Source organism: Cheilinus undulatus, linkage group 21 (assembly GCF_018320785.1).
Source record: "Cheilinus undulatus linkage group 21, ASM1832078v1, whole genome shotgun sequence".
Classification (NCBI taxonomy): Eukaryota; Metazoa; Chordata; class Actinopteri; order Labriformes; family Labridae; genus Cheilinus; species Cheilinus undulatus.
The window spans coordinates 18191773-18212835 of NC_054885.1; the positions used below are offsets into that span (position 1 = coordinate 18191773).

General features: G+C 40.8%; 1 protein-coding gene across 4 annotated transcripts; it reads right to left on the bottom strand.

The window, feature by feature from the left end:
* Positions 1-1942: 1942 nt before the first annotated feature.
* znf652 (zinc finger protein 652) lies at positions 1943-20656 on the bottom strand. Of its 4 annotated transcripts, XM_041816699.1 has the most exons (7): positions 19954-20046; positions 18370-18622; positions 14556-16085; positions 10352-10499; positions 10079-10194; positions 4935-5079; positions 1943-3153 (listed from the first exon to the last, which is right to left on the bottom strand). In XM_041816699.1, the coding sequence occupies exons 3-7, from the start codon at positions 15612-15614 to the stop codon at positions 2537-2539; spliced, it is 2085 nt and encodes a 694-aa protein (XP_041672633.1). In that variant the 5' UTR covers positions 15615-16085; positions 18370-18622; positions 19954-20046; the 3' UTR covers positions 1943-2536. The 4 variants fall into 4 exon arrangements, with proteins under 4 accessions (XP_041672633.1, XP_041672631.1, XP_041672630.1 ...); XM_041816697.1 differs by lacking the exons at positions 18370-18622; positions 19954-20046 and adding an exon at positions 20549-20656; XM_041816696.1 differs by lacking the exons at positions 18370-18622; positions 19954-20046 and adding an exon at positions 20348-20542.
* Between the last annotated feature and the right edge of the window lie 407 nt (positions 20657-21063).

Below are 21063 nucleotides of genomic sequence, written 5' to 3' on the forward strand. Positions count from 1 at the left end.
ATTTAACTTAAAGAAATGTCCATCATTTGCTCTGGTTCACTCCACACTACCCACTTCCAACCGGGATTCTCCTCCTTTCCTTGCCTAAAAACATCCACTCAAGGTAATTGCCTCCATCTTTTTTCCCATGCAGCTGTAACTGCACTCTGTTCCACAATGCATTGTCAGTCCCTCCTTTTCCCTGCGCCTCTCCTACGCAGCAGTAAAGTGCAGAGAATACACACAAATGAAAAAGGCTTTAAAATCAAAGAAAAAATATGAGACAAAAGATTCATACTGCAAAATGCTGAAGCACAGCAGTGAAACCAAGGGGGGTGCAGGGTGAAGCAGATAATGTAGCGGTGTAAAGACCAGCAGAAATGGCAGGATAATTGCAGGTCTCAAATAAAGAAGAGGGGCATCCTAAACTAGTGAGTGTAACCACTTCAGACTGAGTGGTACAAAGAGGATGGTGTTGAATTTACTGCTATTGTCAGCCTCAGATATCCCTAAATAATACGCGTATATACGGGGCACACTGTGTAAAAGCAGCTTTTGGTACAAGAGCACTGGGGACGACCAGACACACATACTGGTAGAGGCTAATGCATGCACTCATTCTCTCACGCACTCACAATTGTCAATGCTACAACTAAACACGCATCATAGCCATCTCTGCTTCCTTTAAACAAAAAAACATTCACACCATCGGCTCTTACATTAATAATGTAACTCTAGCGCTGACTTGATCACATATTTGCTTATCTATACATGAAATTCAAGGTATTAAAAGTTGTATCACTGCCTTTTATCCTGACATTTCCTATCATGTGCTAACAGTATATCTACACTGCAGAACCATTCATTAGCTTAAAACTGAGCAAATTATCATTAAAAAATAAACATGAATGACTCATTTCTGCGTAGGCAACATTCGACAGGTTTAGACGTGTTTGCCTGTATGGATCAGTATGTCAGTATGATTTAAGAAAAAATACACCAAACTGGAATATAGGCTGAGAGGAATATGCATATTGTCCTGTTAAGAACTGTGATGAAAAAGGTCCCAGGTGTGTTTACTGAGCGTGTTAAATGACCTTTAACATGGTAACCCGTATCATTTGGACAGCAGCCAAAGGGAGGTGGGGGTAAATCCTGATGGGGCTATGAGTCGGGCCCCTCACAGTGGCAGTATTTGACAGTCATCTAAAAGCATCTGTTAACCAACAGTACTGAGAGCTGAGGTTGCACCGGTCACAGCGAGTGAGCCAGTGACCGTGTGGTCTTCGTCTTTCGTGTGTGTGTGCTTGAGTGAATGTGAGGATGAGTGTCAGCATATCCTGCATAACTTGAGTATCTTCATCGTAAAACATCAGATCAAATCTCAAAGCCGCTGTAGAAAAGCCAGGCTGGCAAGACGTGTTCTGTATAACACAATACATTGCTATTTTGTACTAATACACATCTGAAAATCAAATGGAAAAGCAAAATTAAGAACTATTTTTTTTGTACTGGAATGGAAAGCACCGTTGAGAACCATGAGATGAACCCAGAGTTTCTAGATTCAGACATTTACCAAACCTTTTGTCCAAGTTCCTTTAAAAAATACCACCCTCTAAGGTTGTCAGAATCTTCGATACTTCAATACAGTAATAATCTGATACTAAAGTACTGAAGCCTTTAAATAACTTCAGCCATATTTCTAACTGAAGGCTATCAAAAGCAAGAGAGAACACAGTCTAAATTGCACAAATATTTCACTGAATTTGTGAATTTTAGACAGCGCAGGATTTTGCCTGCAGTTTTTGGTAACTAAAACAAGAAATTGCCTTCTATTTGTGTTGTCATGGTATCAAAACAGGTATTAATATTGTTAGATTTTCACTAGAATCAAATCCAAGCTTAAAATTCTGATATCATGACAAGCCCACCCCCTCCCCTCTCCACCCCACCCTTACTGTAACCTCTGGCACTACTGCTTTTGCCTCTCTTGCAGAAAGAAAGCCCTAGCCTTGGCCTTAGGACAGACAAAAGGTTCATGTTGAACCAGTTCCAACATTCATTAAACATTTGTGTCAGGGGGCCTGGGCTCTGCTGTACAGAGAGGAGGACAGGTTGAGTATTGCTATGGGGAGGACCCGCACACAAAGCAAGAGTCCGGACCAGTGTTCGACCATGAGTCGACTTGACATGAAGAGGAAAGTTCAATGACACTGATCTTTGAAGCCCAGGAAATACATACATTAACTTCCATCAGCAGCTTTCGGCGAATACAAGAAACTTTACACCTGTGGATGTACAACACAGAGCTCACACAGAGGTCATCTTGAGTAGACTTTCTAAGAAAATGTACACCAAAAATAATCTAGAGGTTGTTGAATCTTTGTCAGTTGAACAGAGTATTTAAGTCCAAGCGTGTGGAAGTCTAAACCACACTGATGTGCAGGTTTAGATTGAATGGTTTAAACCTGTTCGAAAGGAGCACCCGACCAGACTGAGATACTGAGGCAGGACAAAGAGAACGAGAGGATCAAGGCGAGGTGAGCCGGAGCACCGTTCAGTGGTGCTGCGGGGCCCCGGGGCCTTTGTCAGGGGGGGCCATGTGGTGCAGGTAGCTGCTGTCTTCGTGCCCACAGTGGTTTAAGGGCTCACTCTTAAAGAGAGCTGGGGGCGGGGGCAGGTGGGACACTGGGGGCACAGCCAGGTGGTGGTGGGGGTGGGGCGTGGCGTGTTGGGGTGCGTTTGGGAGGTGTTGCTGGGGTGTCTGGGGCAGTGGGTGGTGGTGAGAGGGGGTTGAGTGGAGCTGAACGTGGGAGAAGGTGTGCCCCACAGGGCCTCGTGGAGGTATGGATGCTCCTGTCTGGCTGAGGCCCAGAGGTGCTGAGGTGGTGGCTGGGGTGGTGGCCGAGGGGCCGGGGCCAGAGGAAGGGGAGGTGAAGGTGTTGGCAAAGATGCGGACAGGCACAGGGGGGCCGCTGGTCTGCAGAACGACAGGGCTGGTGACCCGGAAACACTTCTCTTTGTGTGCTTTCAGCATGTTGGAGAAGCGGAAGCGCTGGCCACACACCTCGCAGGGGTACGGCTTCTCGCCGGTGTGGGTGCGACGGTGGCGCTTCATGTTAGGCCGGCTGGTGAAGCTCTTCCCACAAATCTCACAAATGAAAGGCTTCTCTCCTGCACAGATTCAAAGACAGACTGATGAGTGGGGGAAAAACATGTTTCTACTCACAACAACATGAAAGCTTCACAGAGAAAAGGTTCTGATGCATCAGTCACATCCTTTTCTAGCAAAAGCGATTTTAAATCATCAGCCACTCACAAAATGACAAAGTTAACTTTCTCCCTCTAACCATTTCTCTCCACAGAGAGCAATAGCTCTCTTTTAAAAATGCTAATAAGTTGCCATCTTGTATTGAGAGTCTCTGCTGTCAACCCACCCACTCCACAGGAAGCTATTACAATTCACACTTTGAGGAGAAGAGATGTGAAAGTGAACAACAGCAGCTCTGTAGGAATGCCGCTCTCATTAACCTCCCTCCATGGAGCCACTGAATGTGCCTGCTACCACCCACACAGGCGTCTATTAACAGGCTGCTGAAGGGCTCTGTAAATGCCTCGTTCTGGGATGTTACATGTGAAGATGCACCAAACAAACTGAATATCAAAAGGTGACACTCAGCGTGCTTGTCTTCTTTAACTGTTGCTCTTTACTCACTACAGATCATGAAAGATCTCTGTACGGTGAACCAAACGTTTGGAGTTTGCTTTAAACACGTCTGCGTCTATTATAGAGCAGTGCTGGGTGTGTCTCCTACTGTAGGAGGCTAAACTAGTTCCTCCTATCCAAGGAAATTCGTGTAATTACACCTCACAAATAGAACTGTGAGGGCCGACAAAGTAGTGTGTCCACCCACGACAGGCAGGGCTGGAGAGAACGGTGAAGGACGTGCAGGCTGCACTGCTCAGTTTGGTTTTAGAAATAGCAATGCAGTGGGAACAGAAAATCAGAGGGATAGAATACAGCATGTGTCGGGGTAGTCATTATAAGCCACAATGTATGCAAAGCCCTCTTTGATGTAGAACGTCCCCATCATTACAAAATCTGGGCAAGGGCTTCCTGCTCTTTGCGCTGTAATGTTAAGGTTGAAACATCCCATGGCTTTCTTTTTATAGTCAGTGCATGGTGAACGCCTCGCTGGACCAACCCAGGAGCCATTTTAGGCAGAGTTTTTATTTCTAATCTTTTGGAAATAAGTCTCATCTTTTCTAAAGTGAAAATGTAAGGCTTTGTTCTGGTAAAAAACACCATTTGGACTCAACTCAGGTTGGAAATGAACAACAAGGAGTCCGTTAGGAGGGTTTTATGTCCTTATTTACATGTAACCAAAGGAATGGGAAGATCAGGCACAGTACACTTATCCCAATCTTCTTTGTTATTCACTATAGCAAGACTGTGATATTTAAATGTAGATCCTGGAAAGGAGATGTGCAGAGAAAGAAGGGATGGCTGGTGCCAAAAAGGCGAGACATAGTAAGGCTCTGCTGAGTGAGTGTAGTGATTTTCCCTTTTTCAGACAATATATAAATCAAAGACTCTGATTCATTTCTCTTTCAATGCTCACCTTCAGTTATGTCACTTTCTCACTTTCAGGTAAGTTGGCCGCACAACTTTAAATCAATAACGTTATTCACTTTAAGTCCTAACTCCACTCATACTAGTACAGAGTATACCATTTTCTGAGTCTAGCGTACAGGTTTCACTTATTTTGATTTCTGATTTCTAAGTAGAAAGATGCTCTTAGGTGTTGATCAATCCATGATGGTTAATTGTGAGGTGTTTCCCAAGCAGGAAAATAAACAGGACTGGAACAATAGCCTGAAAACTAGAGTTGGGTTCAGTACACATACTCAAAGCATACTTATGCATTTCACAAACATGACTCGATATTTCTCACCTGTATGCGTTTTCATGTGCTCATCAAAATACTGTTTCATGTTGAAGTCTTTGCCACACCATTGGCACATGAACTGCTTGTGTCCGATGTGAATGCTCATGTGGGAGCGCAGCTGGTACTTGTATTGGAATCGCTCGTCACAGTTCTGCAGCAGAAACACATAACATACATGCAGCACGTCAGGATATGTCACTTTGTGCCTCTTTCTGTGTTTTCCAACTTTCAGGATTTGAAACAATCCGGTTTCTTTTGAGAGTTAAAAAAAAAAAGCACACATAATTGCTGTAGACAGCGACTTCAAATGACCTACTTTTCAATCCTTTACAGAAAGTAAAGCAGGTCAGTGGAACTGGTTAGGCATGTATAGGGGGTAGTGCATTGACATCTGTTTAGATTTAAATATTTCACTTCTGCTGAAACTGAGAACAAAGTCATCATTAGCGCCAAGACATCAGCTTGTTCTCATCTTGGAGAAGGTTCTTATGAACCTGTTCTATACATGTAAGGCATAACATTCAAGCAGACGGCTAACGATATTCTGGTTGGTAGTGTATGTAAAGGCACAACACATTTGCTTTCAGGTCTTTTCTTACAGTGAGATATTAGTGATCTCCCTGACACCACCTGGATAAATAAAAGCCTGTGGTTATTTCCCCTCCCTCACTGAAATCCATAAAAGACTCCAAAACCAGAAGAATGGCCTACACATAAAATACACTCTTAAAAAAGCATGTAATCATATGTTACAGGGTTAGAGGACTGAAAACATTTCATTAAAGCAGCTCCACCCATACACACATGTTCCCAGAGAGCCGTCCATTTGAGCTTTACATTAAAAGATCTTGGGTGGGAGTTACCCCCCTCAATCTGTCAACTTCCCTTGATTTAACCAGTCACAACATGTATAAGATAAACTGTAACCAATCCTTTTAGTCTGAAATAATCGTTAAAATCTTCCCACACAAAATGCTTTTATAAGAGATTTCAAAAGCTGTGAAACATTGAGAGTTTAGTTCTACATTTATATACAAAATGTGTGGTTTGTTAATTTTTGACATGGTCTGGCTGAAGCTCGTCTGCTGAGTGCTGATGACATAACTGTCCGATGTATTTTCACACCACAGGAGGAGGCTCCCACGTCTGAGAGACACTCTTCTGGTTAAAGACGTGAGGGAAAATATCTTGAGGCTCTTTTTACAGCATGGAAGCACAAAACCATCAACAGTAACCTTCAGTTATTTCAGAAACAGCCAATCAGTTTAAAGCTTAAAATAAATGATCAAAAGGCAAGCAATTACATGACGAAATGATAATTAAGAGTTTGTCTTATGATACAGAATTAATACTGGCAATAATTCAGTATGTCAACATTACAAACAATCTGAAATGAATTGAGTCTTCAAGGCTGTTTAATGAGGAAAATAAATGAAACGATGCCTGCAGAGAAAACTTTCACTCACAAAAGGGACCGACAGGCTTTTGCACCTGCTAAACCAGTGCAAATTAGTCAAAAAGACTCAATCTTATCCACAAAATGCACACGCAGGGTTAAATTTAAAAAAAAAAAAGAACAGTCTGTGCTCTGACTATGTTTACTTTTACCTTTTTTTAATAATCTATTTCAATTTATTTTACCATTTAAATATTATTCATGTTTTATCTTTTATTCTATGAACTTTGACCAATCTTGGTTGTTTAGGTATGCAAATAAATAAAGTTGACTTTATCTCACTTTCTACCCATTAATTGAGCTATTTAGGAAAACAAAATTAAATGAGATTCACACTCCATTGGACGCAACCCGGTGTATCAGTTTAATTGTTGACCTTGGTAACTGGTGACTCTCAGCCAACTGTGTTCATGGAAGTGGAGATCTTGCAAATGCCTCTTTGTTTATCCTTTTTAATCTTAATATTTTTTATTATGTTAACATATCTTCATCAGATATGTATTTAATAAAAAACTAAACTAATACAAATAGCCACGGATGCACTCAGCTGAAAGTCACCAGTTTACATGGTCACTTTCTGAACTGTAACACCAATCCTATTCATTATTATTTTTACAGGTTTAAATGTCAACTTCTAAAACAAATTATCTTCCCCAGCTGGTTTGATAGACATGTTTGTTTCTATGTGACAATAAGACATCATGAGATGAAGAGAAATGTTGTCTTGGTTTCTCAGTTTGTCTTTTAAAATCTTGCCTTTGCTAAGGTGTTGACTGTCACACCTCTAAACTGCCTCTACCACACATGCACATACTTTACTTTGCAATTGTGCTGCTACATGGTTGACACACGCACCAACCCAAAGCTTTGGATGTGTAGCAGCCACGATTGTCACGTCCTCAAGTATATTTCAACTCTTAGGTTAGAAAAATAAGTGTTTGATGAAAGTTGCTGTGCTGCAGTATTTAAAGCGAACTTTCCAGTGATCACAACAGCAATTCTGCATCTATACCACATAAAAATAATCTAAAACTATCCATTAATACAATCTGTAAATATTCTTTGACATGACTATTGTAAGAATGATTGTTTTTAGCTTCATTTGAGAGATTGTCCATTTCTCCTTTTAAGTATTTATTACTGTATTCAATGCACATTAGGGTTCCTACACTCTGTTAAAACATCAAGACTTTTAAAGACCTTAACTGAGAAAAATGAGGACTAAAATTTCTGATTTTATGCAGTATGAAAAGTCAGTGGTATAGGACAAATATGTTTTCTAGTCACAAAACCCCAAATCTGATAATTCCTGGAACATTTAATGCTGCTATTGTATCAATGCACCATATACTTATATGTACGATATAGTTTAACAGGTATGCTGGGCTGATTCTTAAGTTTTAACAACTGAAAAGGAGACTAATTTTTTTTTTCCAGAGAGGAACTGTCAAAATAAAGGTCGCTGTATAAAGATTTAGGTGGGTAAGTTGGTAACCTGGAGGTTAAACAACTGGACTTTATATAAGGCATATATAATCACAGAGAGTAATATTAAATCAGAAGGGGGTATGGGGTCCTCCAGAGGATATTTTGAGCATTTAATAATTTATTACCTGCATTCTAATGAATATCTATGAAACTTTTGGTTGTAAAAATTCAATTAGAAAACAAAACTATTGATTAAAGCCCCATAAAGGGATTTAAAAAAGCTTCATTTTAGGTGTACTGTATGACAGGTCGATGTGTTTTGAACCAACAGGCCAAATTTCTGTCATGAAAAACAATTCTTATTTTATAAAATAAAGCCTCGAAATCATGGAGAATAAGGAAGTAAAGTCTGCTCTAGGATGGTGTGGATATGTCAGTTACATGAGCTGAAGCCACACCCACTCATGAGAAATACAATCTTAAATAAAAAAAAAAAAGCTTCTGATCAGAGCGTAGATGTCTGGCTCTGTGCTGGAGCAGAGACAGGTTGGGGATTACTGTTTCTGGTACCATCACTCTGCTATGATGATTTTTAATGACCCACAGGCCACCATGGTTGATAGATTTGGGAAATTAACCTCACAATAAACAAAAAAAATTGCTGGCTGTTAAATTTCAGCAAAGGCAGTAACTTTGATAACAGACTGTACGGAGATGAACTGCTCTGAGATAGATATCATTGTAGTGTTAGGGGGCGGGGTTATTCCTTTTCAAGGCTGGTGATCTGCTCACATAAAACCCAGCAAGGAAAGAGGTGAACAACTTTCTAATTGTCAAAATAAAAAATTAAGTCACACGCAGATCTCAGTGTTCTCACATAATTACAGCAACCTTATTCCAACATATATTTTGTGTTGAGACACAAAGTTTGGATTTAACTTTACAGGGACTTTAATAACAGAAAGAGAAAGCTATTTCTTTCATAAATCTCAAATTCTGAATGCATAAATGCAAAAAAAGAGATCAAACTCAAATCAATTTAGCTAGGAAACAAAAATTAGATATGTCATGTTTGTCAACCCAGCCCTCTAAAATTTAAAGTAAAAAATAGACTTTTCAAGGCTTTTTATGGCCTTAAATTTCAACAGTCCAATCTAAGACTTCAAGGATCAGCAGGAACCCTGGGCCTGAAGCTGATGGAAAACAGTATTTAGTTTCTTATTTTGTATGCAACAAAGTGAATCTTGAACTCAAGTAACCAGGGGCTTTATCAGTCCAGGGCTGTTATAGACTCAACACTTCATCTAGATGTGGAAAGGTCAGGATCTGTAAAATATCCAGGAAACAAGCGTACTTTTTTCTTATGAGTTGTCCTAGCTTCCTTGGTGTGAAAGATTAGTTTAAAATGGTAAAACTCGTATTTGCCAAAACTAGGCCACACCGTGTAAGCTTAAAAGTCTCCCCTTTCTCTCCCAGTTCATCCTCATTATGTGGACTAAACTGTGCTCAGCATGATAGCACAGCTCCTAACAGAGTAAAGGAGCAGATAGCTTCTCTCTACATTCAGATGCAAAGCAAGTGCAAACCGCACAGAGCAAGAGAAGACTGTAGTCACGTTTGGGCCTGAATATCATTAGCACTCTAGGCTTTGTGAATTTGACCCTGAGACAGAGCAGAAAGTAGAGTAATGGATGTGCAGTTTTTGAAGCCATGTGTGACAGAAATCCATTCTCAGTGAATCCGGCGCCCAGAGGAATCGAGGCTACTTAGAAAACTCGAAGTATCCTAGAAGCAGTGCACCAAGAAGGGTCAATCTTATGTCATCAGTGTAAAATGGCATCAAATTCGTCAAGCCAAGGAGCAAATGAAAGCCTGGTTTAAAAAAAATGCAAAGAAGAACAAACAAGCTTCCTTGAACTTTAACCTGTTAGGTAACACAAGCCAAATAATAGACACCACTGTATGACTGCCGGATGATAAATCTGTTTATTAAACATCAACATCACTGACGTTGATGAAAGGTTTGCCTTTCTAAATCATATATCCCCTGAGAGACAATCCAGTTATCAAGCAGTACAGTCAAGTACAAACAAGCTTTTTGTCATTGTAATACTAGCTTTAGTCTGGACAAATATAATCATTGTGAGCTAACAGCTAAAATCTGATTATGAGAGGTCACTCTAGATGTGGACTACACAGCTATTAACACTAATATGAATTGCATTAACCAGTTATAGGGACAGAGGTTTATTGTAGGGAAACTTACCTCACAGCGGAAAGGTTTCTCTCCAGAATGCTGGAGTGAGTGAACTTTTAGAGACATGCTGCGTTTAAACGATTTCCCACAAGTCTCACAGGTAAATGGCATGTCCTTTGTGTGTGCTGGGTTAAGGAAAGGAGATGGAAAAGGGAATGAGACAGCTCGTTCAAATAAAAATACCTATAACATAGTACATTATCATGCTTTTGTTGCCATTTTCTGCAGTACTGATGACAGATCAGATGACAGTAAAAACTGTTAAAAAAGGACCCGACTTACCGACCATGTGCTTTCGGACATGAGCCATAGTGTAGAACTTCTTCTCACAGATTTCACATGAGAACTTCTTTTCCGCATAGCCATGCACAATCTTAATATGCTCGTGCAGTGACCACAGCTTCTTAAAAGACTTGTTGCAGGAGACACACTAAATGATAAAAGAAAAAGAGAAAAATACATTAAGATTGTGAGTCTTATTGCTGAAAAATATTTAGCACATCTTAACATTGAGGCCACAAGGTGTGAACCAAATTTCTTTCATTGTACTAGAGCTCCCTCTAGTGGGGGAAATTTGTAATAGATCAAATTTCCTGAATTTCAGCAGGAAATCTGATGACAGTTCAAAGACCGAAGCGCTTTGATGCCATTAGAGAGAGAGAAAAAATAGAGGCCATGTTGTATTTCTTACATTTTAATGTTAGTTTATTGCAGCGTAATGGCAAGGTAAAAATTATGTGTTGTAAATGTTATATGTTCATAACCTTGGTGGCATTTATCATACAAACACAAACCCTGTGTATAGGGAGAGGCAGGCCTGAATAAATACCAAAACATGGAGCTTAAAGTGATGCCCAGAAAGTCTAATTGCGCTCATCCTTTTAAAGAGTCAATTATTTTGTTTTGCTTTCTCCCCCATGCCTCCTAGCAAACGCTGTCTGAGCTATCATGTGAGTGTTGTTTTTTCAGTCTCTCTCTTCTATCACTGAACCAGCAAAGATCTAGAAAGAAAGAGCTGTCATTGACCCCAAGATCTTCTTTGGGTTTTATCTTTGTAGAGGCTAGAAGTTTTATCACAGAGAAATTCAGAAGTCCGCCTGTGACAACATTTCAGAAATAACCTCACTGTCGTCTGGCCTATCTTCAATTTAAAGTTTAAACAAGAGTCGAAGTCGAATGACCACTACTGAGAAAACCAAGAATTTTATCTTACACTCCTAATTTTATTCATATACATTTTCTATAAACCATGTTACTAGGTAATATGCATTTTATTTGCTAAAAAGGTAGAAGAATCTACTTAAGATTAATCTAACAAGGGCCACATATATTTGCATCATGCTCTCAGTTATCATAATGACTGACTCATTCTGACTTGTTATTAATATTACTGACATACAGACGTGGTGAGGTTAGAAGCTATAATTTAGGAGTGAACTGAATTGCAGAAAAACCATGTCAGTAAAATTTAGACTACAATAATGTGAGAAATATCCTGTCTCTTAAACAGGTAAGCTGCCTCATAACTGTATTATTTCCTCTTCATTTAACTGAATTATTTACTCGAAAACTTGTTTTTCACAGTTGGAGAAGGTTTCAGTGGGTGTTACCAGCTACAAAGGATGGGAAAGAAATTTTTCAAGTGCAGATGCAAATCAAGCAAAACCCAAAAGGGGCTAAATCAAGACATTCAAAGCAACTACATTACCCCAGGGTGTTAATGATGTGTCACGCTGTTTCAGTTTTAGGGAAGTGAAATCCATATTGAGCCCACATCTAGCATAAAGAAAATTTAAGGCATTCAAGCCTCAGCTGCTGTTAAAGCCCCTGACAGACCAACAGATACGCTCTGCAGAGTGAACATAGCTGCCGTTTTGATTTTATTACAGATCTCAAACTTGGAGAGGAAAAAAACAAAGGTTTAACATGTTTACTGTATGCTGAATTAAGTACAGTGGCATGAGTAGATGATGTTCAGTTATTTACCAGGCTAGAGCAAAACTTACTGCTGACTGCAATCAGACTGACCTGTTTTCCATCACTATGCTAAGCTAGTGGTAGCATCAGTTATGCCTCACATGGACACTTTAACTAAACACACCTATTTAAACAGTGATGGCAGTATTGCAAAAATTCATTTCATGGCAGAAATTTTACCAGCGGCCGTGCTGATACCAGATTACTGCCCACCACTAGTCTGTGGTATTAAACAAGGTCAGAGAAGCAGCTGTAAACATGGTAAGTCTGTACACTCACGGCCCCTCTGCCAAAGCCAAGTTAAATCAGTGATAAGCATGCCTTTTCTTAAGTTAAATAGTTTTTTTCTTTTCTTGAGTGCTGTAATAGTGAACACCCACATCAGGAAATGTGGCATTTTCAGTTGTAATGTGAAACATCTCAGCAGGACAGAAATGAGACTTGAAACCACCAGTGCAGTTACAAAAACTTGAACACAGAGAGACTAAAACAATTTTTCTGAGATTTTATGCACAGACATGGGTTGAGTGAGTCATCACAGGCTTGTTTTTATGCCAGAATTATTATTAACTTAAACGCATTATCTCTTTTTATTTTGTTTTACAATACCAGGATATAATGCTATTACAATAAAGTGGAAAAAGTGAGATAAATTTTAGGCCACATCAACAAGCCTTGTATAGCCGTGTTTCCAACAGGGGGTCTGATCTGATTCAGCACGGTTTGGTATGGTTTATTACGCTAAACCCCAAAATAATTTGCGTTTCCACAGACACCAGCGCTCTCACTTGGTGCATGTCACAGACAGCGCGAGTCTGCTGGTCAAGCCGCAGAGTTACAGAAAGTATGAGTGACAGAAATCAGTAGGGAATAAGCAGTAAACAGCTTTATTTCAGCTGAAAGTGCTTTAAAAAAAAAACTACATTTTAATGATGTTAACAGCTGTCAGTACAGATCCTCAGCTGATGGAATACAGTACAGAGACGGTTTGAGTCGTAACGCTACATTAATATGCAAATATATCTACTCTAGAACAGTTTATATGACAAAATATGAAAGTTTAGAGCTGTACTGTGAGAATTCGCCACATTAAAAATAAAGTAAAAGTTCAGCTGGTGTTAAAATCAAGCTAGATTAGGACAGAAATCCGGGATGCCCTGATCTCGTTTTAAAATAGTCTGCTGCCTGAAGTTTTACAAACACGTTCAGCAACCACAGAGCGATGTTTTCACAGGTTACCTAACATAAGAAGTAGATTCATAACTAGTAATAGATGAGAATCAACTGTTCTAAAACTTCAGCATTAATTTAGTTTCTCATCCATCACAGATGGATCAGGCTGATGTGAGCCTTTGGGGTCTGCTTTGTGTTCTTAAAATCAGGTCCAGATAAACGTCAGGAAACTTGATTTGTGGCCAGATACCAATATCCATAGACTAGGAAACAGTTTGGATCTCCGTCCAGTCCAAATATTTCCCATTTAGCTAGATATTAGTCCATTTTTCTCCCGTTTTCGCCCACTTCTCACAGCGCAGACTTCCGTGTTTGCAGCCCTGAGGCGAGCAGCTGAGTTGCACGCTGACGTGACGTCAGTGCAGCCCCTATTGTTGTGTGTGTAGCTCCGCCTTTTTGGTACAGATAGGTAAGATTGGCACCCCTACGGAAGGGTGCCGAAAAGTGGGACGGTACGGGTCGGTTTTTTGGGACCCTTTCCAAATTTTGCTCTATGGAAACACAAAAAAATGCATGCCGTTCCGCAACGAACTGAGCTGGACCGCTTGGTGGAAAAAACCTATTAGTTATAAATCAATATTTTGGCTAAAGTCACTCAAAGAGATCCCACTGTTCAAACTGTTCTGCACAAAAACTTATTTGCACTATTATCTCATTAGAAAAACAGTTGAAATTAAGATATTGACTGTACTTATAGGGTATAAGAAAATGATTTCTTTCAGACAGCTTAGCTACCAATTTCATAAACACAGTATGTGGAGGTGCACTTCACTACTAATAAAATAAGTATTAATTAAAATAGTCCCAGTGCTGCACAGTTAGACTAACTGGAAATGCAATCACGATGTCAGGCTGTGCAAATACATAACATATGAAAGGCTGCAATAATCTTTGTATAACAAAGTACTGGAAAGGTTTTGAGTTTCCAGTATTGCCACAGCATTTACACTTTGTAGAAGTGCGTTTATTTTCAAAGAAGGGAATTTTTTTTTTCAAAATTAAGTTATTTTAAAGCAGTAGTAGCAGAACTTAAAACTCCAGGACTTGTAATTTTATTCTGCCACTAAATACTAAAAACTGTCATCATCCTCTGCATTTTCCTTCAAACCAAGCAAGCAGACTGATTGTATCATCTATATATTATATGGTAATTACAATAATAATTACAATCCCAAATTGTAGTATTATGTAACATAATCACAGTTGGACATCATTAACAAATTGTGCAGCACTGATCTCTACAGAAATATGTTGGAGGAATAGAAGTTCTCTTTACCTGGATGTTCTTCTCACAGTCGGTCTGCTGGTGTAAGGCCAGCTCACTCTCCAGGACAAACTTCTTGCCACACTTGTCGCAGATCTGCATCCGTCTGTGTGTGACGTTCATGTGCTTCTCCAGGTACCAGCGTGTGTTAAACACTCGGGGACACTTCTCACACGCCAGCAGCTCCTTCTCCTCCACCTCTGCTCGTCCTCCGGTTGCCGTGATGCCAGCAGACGATGGGGCTGATCTGGCTGACCTACGCTTGCTCTTTGGAGGCTCCATGCGCTTCCTCCGCCCTCTGGTGGTCATTCCTCCAGAGGCTGCGCTCAGAGAAGTTCTGAGGCTTTTCCTCCGTGGCTGGCTTGGCGCTGCTGTGCTGCTAGCTCCCCGACAGACTCGTTTTGACCTCGTTCTTCGACTCTCCATCTCATCTTCCTCGTCATCTTCTTCCTCTTCTTCATCAGGGCTGTCTTCTTCTTCCTCCTCCTCTTCTTCCTCCTCCTCTTCCTCATCCTCATCATCCTCATCGTCGCTGCCGCCTCTGTCAGAGTCGTCTGCTGCTGTTTCTGTTTTGTTGTCGCCCTTGGAAACATGAAGCGTCTGGTTGTTCAGGTTTACCTCGACGATGATCTGCTCCCGTTTGAAGCCCTCCTCCTCCCCGTCCTTGTCCTCATCCTCCCCCTCCTCTTCCTCCTCATCTTCGTCATCATCCGAGTCATCAGAAGTGCCGTCGTTTCCAGCCTGGGACAATTGTGTCCCCAAGGGGACCTCCTGCCCTGCTCCTCCTTCTCTGAAATACTGCTGATGTTGCTGTGGAGTCACATGTGGAGAAGGCAGCTGACCAATGTTCTGATCTCCCACGGATGGCTTTGCTGCCATTTTATTGTCCACTAACACAGAATAAGGCTTCCCACCAACCTCCCTCTTGTAAAGCTTGCTTGTTAGGTCCAGATCTGGGTTAGGAGGGTGAAAGTAGGGCTGGGACACCGGAACCCTGCGTGCGTCCTCCTGTGACATCCCGCCGAGGCTGGGGATGGAAACCTCTTCCTTAAGGCTCTTGCAGGATTTCATGAAACACAAGACCAAGGAAAAGACTTTATAGCAGACTAACCTACTCTATCAGGAGGGGCAGGGGATGCCACAACAATCCCCCGCCCTCCTTCGAATGAAGAGGCAGGAAGGAGGGGATGAGGTAACCAAGAGTCAACCTGATTCAAAAAGAGCATCCATGTTGTCCAGGGTAGGAAATGCAGTTGGAAAGACATACAATCTGCTCCAAGTTTTGTTCCATATGCTCAAATATCAGACAGCAAAATCCAAAGCTCAAGTGTCTTTGATGCTGAACATTTGAAGATAAATGTCTCGAGTTATTAAGTGAGATGCAGGCGACTGACAGATTCACTTTCTCTTAAAACTGCTCCCCTGCAGAGCGCCGGAGTCTTCAAATTGCAGAGCAGGTAAAGACGAGCTGAATGGCAGAGGTGAGACGAATGCCAGGAGGACTTCTGTATGTTGGTTGGAGAGCCATTTACAGTGCATCACCTATGAGAGAAGAAATATGAAGATGAGATAAAAGGAGGTGCTCTTCCGTCGTCTCGAGAGACCTTGAACCGAAACTAAAGCCATATTGTCGTGCTTTCAACACTGAGCAGCACATTTGCCCACAACTGTTTCAGTGCAGTGTGTAGGAGTCAAAACCACAGTGCTCACAAATGAATGTTTGTGGATTACAAGCAAGTATTGTAAATATGTCCTGGCCACAACTGAAACACCTCACTATAAGAGATATAGCAAGCATAGTTTGCTTTCTAGGGTGTCAAAACATGACAGATTTTTTAAAAGAGCATACTTCAACCAAGCTTTATGTGGAAGTATTATGAGCATGTCAAATCTATTCTAGTCAAGCTTGATAAATTAATTTCAATGATTTAGGAACTTTGCAGAATCCTACACAGAAAACTGACTGAACAAAAGATTGTCTATTTTCTAAACAGCACACACTATCTTGCACTCACACCTCTCATTGACTGTTGGAGAGCATAGTGTAACCACAGCTCAGGAGCGTGTATTGCAATCTAACCACAGGAAACTGTATTTCAACCTTACATGGCAGCCTGTGCAGTTTGGAAGCTGCAGTAATATCATCATGTTTATGCAAATTAAAGAAAAAAAACAACAACAAAAATCTTTCTTCGGGACCCATTTTTATGTATGTTTTTAACTTTCAATGCCGACTTGTACATGGTTGACACTCAGTCGACCTCAAACAACCTCACACCCTTCTCCTCATAATGAGAAGGCAACAGGGCGGTTTGTTAACTAGAAAACCTCCCTAAGCAAGAAACAAACAACACATTTCTTTTCTTGGAGGTGACAAACATCCTATCATCTTAACCTTTGCTAATTTCTTATGCTATCTCAGTTTTGACACAAACCACTTCACCAGCATCAACAGAGCAAGTATAAATAGGCCAAGAGGGACTTACAAATTTTAACAACATCCCACCAGACCCGGGAAAAGTACTTTGTTCTTGTTTTTAATTTACAGATGTGTAACATGAAGGGTTTCTAAGAGCATCGGATAAAGCAGCGAGACAGTGTAAAGGAGGGATCAAACTCTCCATGAGATTTGGAAACTGCAACCACAACTACCAAAAAGCCCCCTTTTTAAAAATCTTTGATATTAATTTTTCAGTCTTAAGCTCTCTTCTAATGATCCTGATAAAGTTGCTTTCTGTGACCACTGAACTAATTCTCCTTTCTATACCTGCGTCTTGCAGGACAGCTTAATATGCATACTAAAGCAGTTACTAAAAGCTGCACACAAGCACTGATTTTGCAAATCAGAAGTAACAATTTATGCAGAATTGGACAATCTGCGTGCAAAGACACACCTGTCTTCCAGTGAATGCAGACTGATCCTTTCTGAGAACTGGACAGAAGCTCTGAGAGCATTAAGACCAGGGAAAGGTGAGCTCTGCACTGACAGAGCAACCAAACTCACATGGCTGTCTTAAACACAAAGCCTAATAGATTATCCCGTGTCTGAATGACAGAGGAATATAAATTGCTTCTGCCTGAACCTGACTAAGCATGCAGTGGGTGCTTAATTTACCAAACATTTAAGTTTGAAAACTCCTAATATTAAGGATGTACTGTGTTTGCTTGTCTCATTGTAAAACTAATCAAAAGTTCTACATCTACTGCTGACACTGTCAAAAACTGCACTTGAACAAATAAACACACACTGTGGTTATGTAACCCATATTGAGTAAAATCCTTCCACCCGCTTATCATTTTCAATGATGAGTCATTTCAGAGTTTCACTCAGAGTGAAACGACAGTCTTTTGATGTGGGAAAAAAACTAAAGCGCAGTCTTCTCAGTATCGCTGCTAATTAGTCTACACCCTAACCTTGTCAGATCTGGTGGTCAAACCTACAGAAATCATGATCATTTCTGACTGGTATTGGGCTTAGATAGCTTTCAAAGATGAACTTTGAAAAAATGACCCTCTCTGTCAGCCCATTTAAGTAATCCAAAGCATTACTAATGCTTTGCAGAACTTGCCAAGAAATCAAAGTACTTCAATACCCAATTTATAGGCTTCCTCAATTAAGCTGAAGAGGCATGATGAGGAAGTAGAGTTCTATGAATATAGGGTTAGCTGCAAAGCCAGACGTATACCACATAGATGCATCTTGGCTTAAGATTTGAGTGACAGGATGGGAGCTTTACCACAAATGCAGCACACAATTAAAGCAGCAAGAATTACAAGAGCAAAGGAGATGAGCCCCTCAAAAGTGGTCAGAATGTGTCATGTTTACCTCTTATTGTGCAGCAGTGCTCCTCAAATCCATTCTGCCTCTCAAGTCCAAACTTTAATGAGCTTTTCCCCTTTGCAGCTCATGGAGGACCGTGTGAGGGTTCACATTCCTCACTCTGTCCAAACTCATAAGACCTTAAACAGCTCACTGTGTGGTGCGCTGCGGGGGTGCTCCATGCCTCTGTAGGTATTTGGCCTTAAAGCTCATAATCAGGTCATAGAGCAGTACCTGGTGGTTTTGGTCAGCTATAAATCTGTCAAGGTATCATAGAAATGGTAGACAAGTATCTCAGCCTCTAGTTCTCTCATACCAAGATTCTTTATTGGCATCAGACTTTGGCTGCATTCACACAGCAATACTTTAGTGCTAAATTCAGCTTCTTTTTACTGTCCGTCCATATGACTTTTAATTATGGCATTATCAGACTCTGGTGTGAACTGGGCAATGGTCCTGAGCTGACCCACATGAGGAAGAGAACAATCACAGAGGCATCACACACAGAATGCTATGAAGAAAGATGATTTAAAAATAGGCCAAACTGGGCCCTCCTATATGGTTTCGAAGGGATGATATATAATTGTTATGATAATTAATTTATGAAATGAGTATTAATTTCAGATTTACTGTGCACTAAAGATGATACAATAACCCTTGTTTGTGCATTCAGACTGAATTTAACTCGGCAATTTTTTCAGCACCTGTGATGATTTTTGTCTAGCATATTTTCAGAATTCTTTATATTTTCTAATGTGATAGCTTACTCTGAGTTTGTCAAATGTGATGATCCTCTGATGGCAAACATGTCCAGGCAGACTAAGGATGAACTAAAGAAGAACCAGCATGTATCTGATTTGGATTCAAATATGAAGGTGGCCCACAAAAACAAGATTTGGTTCACTTTTACCTGCAGTGTGGTTGCAGCTTTTTGACTTTGGAATATCACCATAGCTCAACTACGTGCACTGGACCTGTATCCCAAATAGGTTTAGGACATTTCAGCGTAGTTTTGCGTTTAATTTGCACAAGGTAAATACTGACATATAAATGAAATATGATCATAAGTGTCAGGTACAACAAGCTAACTATTTCTTGCAAACGTGGCTAAGTGCGACATCAATATTTTTAAAATGTTTTGGCTTATATCACCTGAAACAGTCGTTATTTTATGGATAACGACTTTCCATATGGCCAGCATTTTAAACACATAATGAGTAAGGGCTGCACCGTGTGTGAAGCGAAGAAGGGGTTAAACCAAAAAGGCAACATTGTAAACCAAACAGCAGTAACACAGCAGGCCTAGCCAACTTAGGCTACTTAGCAAGCTAGCCTCACACTCCATAGGTAATAACCTGCACACACATGACAAGCTAGCTTAGCTACATTAGCTCACAGTGCAGCCATTACATATTTAAGAGCGGTTAAGGTTCCTAAAACTAGTGGGAAAACATAGAAAATCATGTTACATTGCACAAAATATACCAGTCCGGTTCGCCTTTGTTGACATGCATTGGCTAACAAAAGATAAAGCACTTTCACTTTTTTTAAAAAACAGAAAACCGCCCAGATTAGGGCTAGTTAGCTTACAGATAGCATCAACGTCAGATGTGTAGCATTAATGTTACACTTAATTTCGATGCTGCACTTTGAAGTGGGAAGTGTGACAGTTTTTTGACCCTCGTGGAGCTATAAGACAAGTCGATGTTACGCACGGCTATCGGTACATCTTTCTCCTAGCGCATGTTGTAAAGCCCGGTTTTTGTTATCAGAACTGTGACTGCCGTGCAGACAAACCCACTCAACTCGACACTGTCACAAAGTCAGTGCTAGCTGAGCTCACGGACAATTCTCACGGTAGCCCCGTCTACCGGCAGCCGGTGACCTGCTCGGGCTTTCCTCAGCAGCCATGATGCTTGTCATTCACGTAATTGTATAAATTAAAACCATACAGCGACATACTGTAGTCGGTTTGCTTGCTTACCTCCGTCGAGAGCGACCTCCCTCTTGCGTTTGTGCAATCAGAGTTGCACAGATTCAGGGTTGCACGCGCACTTCTCTCGCTCGCTCTGCCTTTATAATCGCGGATGTGCATTTAGCAATGACAACAACAGCGATGCTTTTGTGCAAAATGTGGAAGATTCAATGTTGATGTGCGATAAAGACTGAGGAGAAACATGCTCACCGGTGTCTTCAGCCCCGCTACGTGGCCCGGCCAAGCTCTCGCGCGTACCACTGCCGTCCCGCGCTCATCCCAGGCATTCAGGCCGCCGTCTGGGCAAGCGCGCGGCAGCGTGTCTGGGTCTGGATTTTTTTTTTTTTTATGTCTCCCTTCCAAACCAGACAGGAACGGCGCGCGCACGCGCTGAGCTGAAATCCTTGATTGATGAAATAATAATGAGAACACACCGAGGACCATTATATCTTTAAAGAAACAACCATGACTGTGTCACGGATCATAAATGAAAGTATCATGTTTAAATTAAATATTCCTATTTTGTTATGACGATCTTTTGGTGGGTACGGAAGCGGATTAGGGCCATTTTCGAAGTAGAAAATAATTTTGGACAAGTCTAGATGAAAGTCGAAATGACGAGGAAAAAACTCGAAATTTTGAGAATAAAGTTGAAACACGATTTCAAGATTAAAGTCGAAATGACGAGAAAAAAAGGTCGAAACTCGTTTTTACTAACAGCGCTT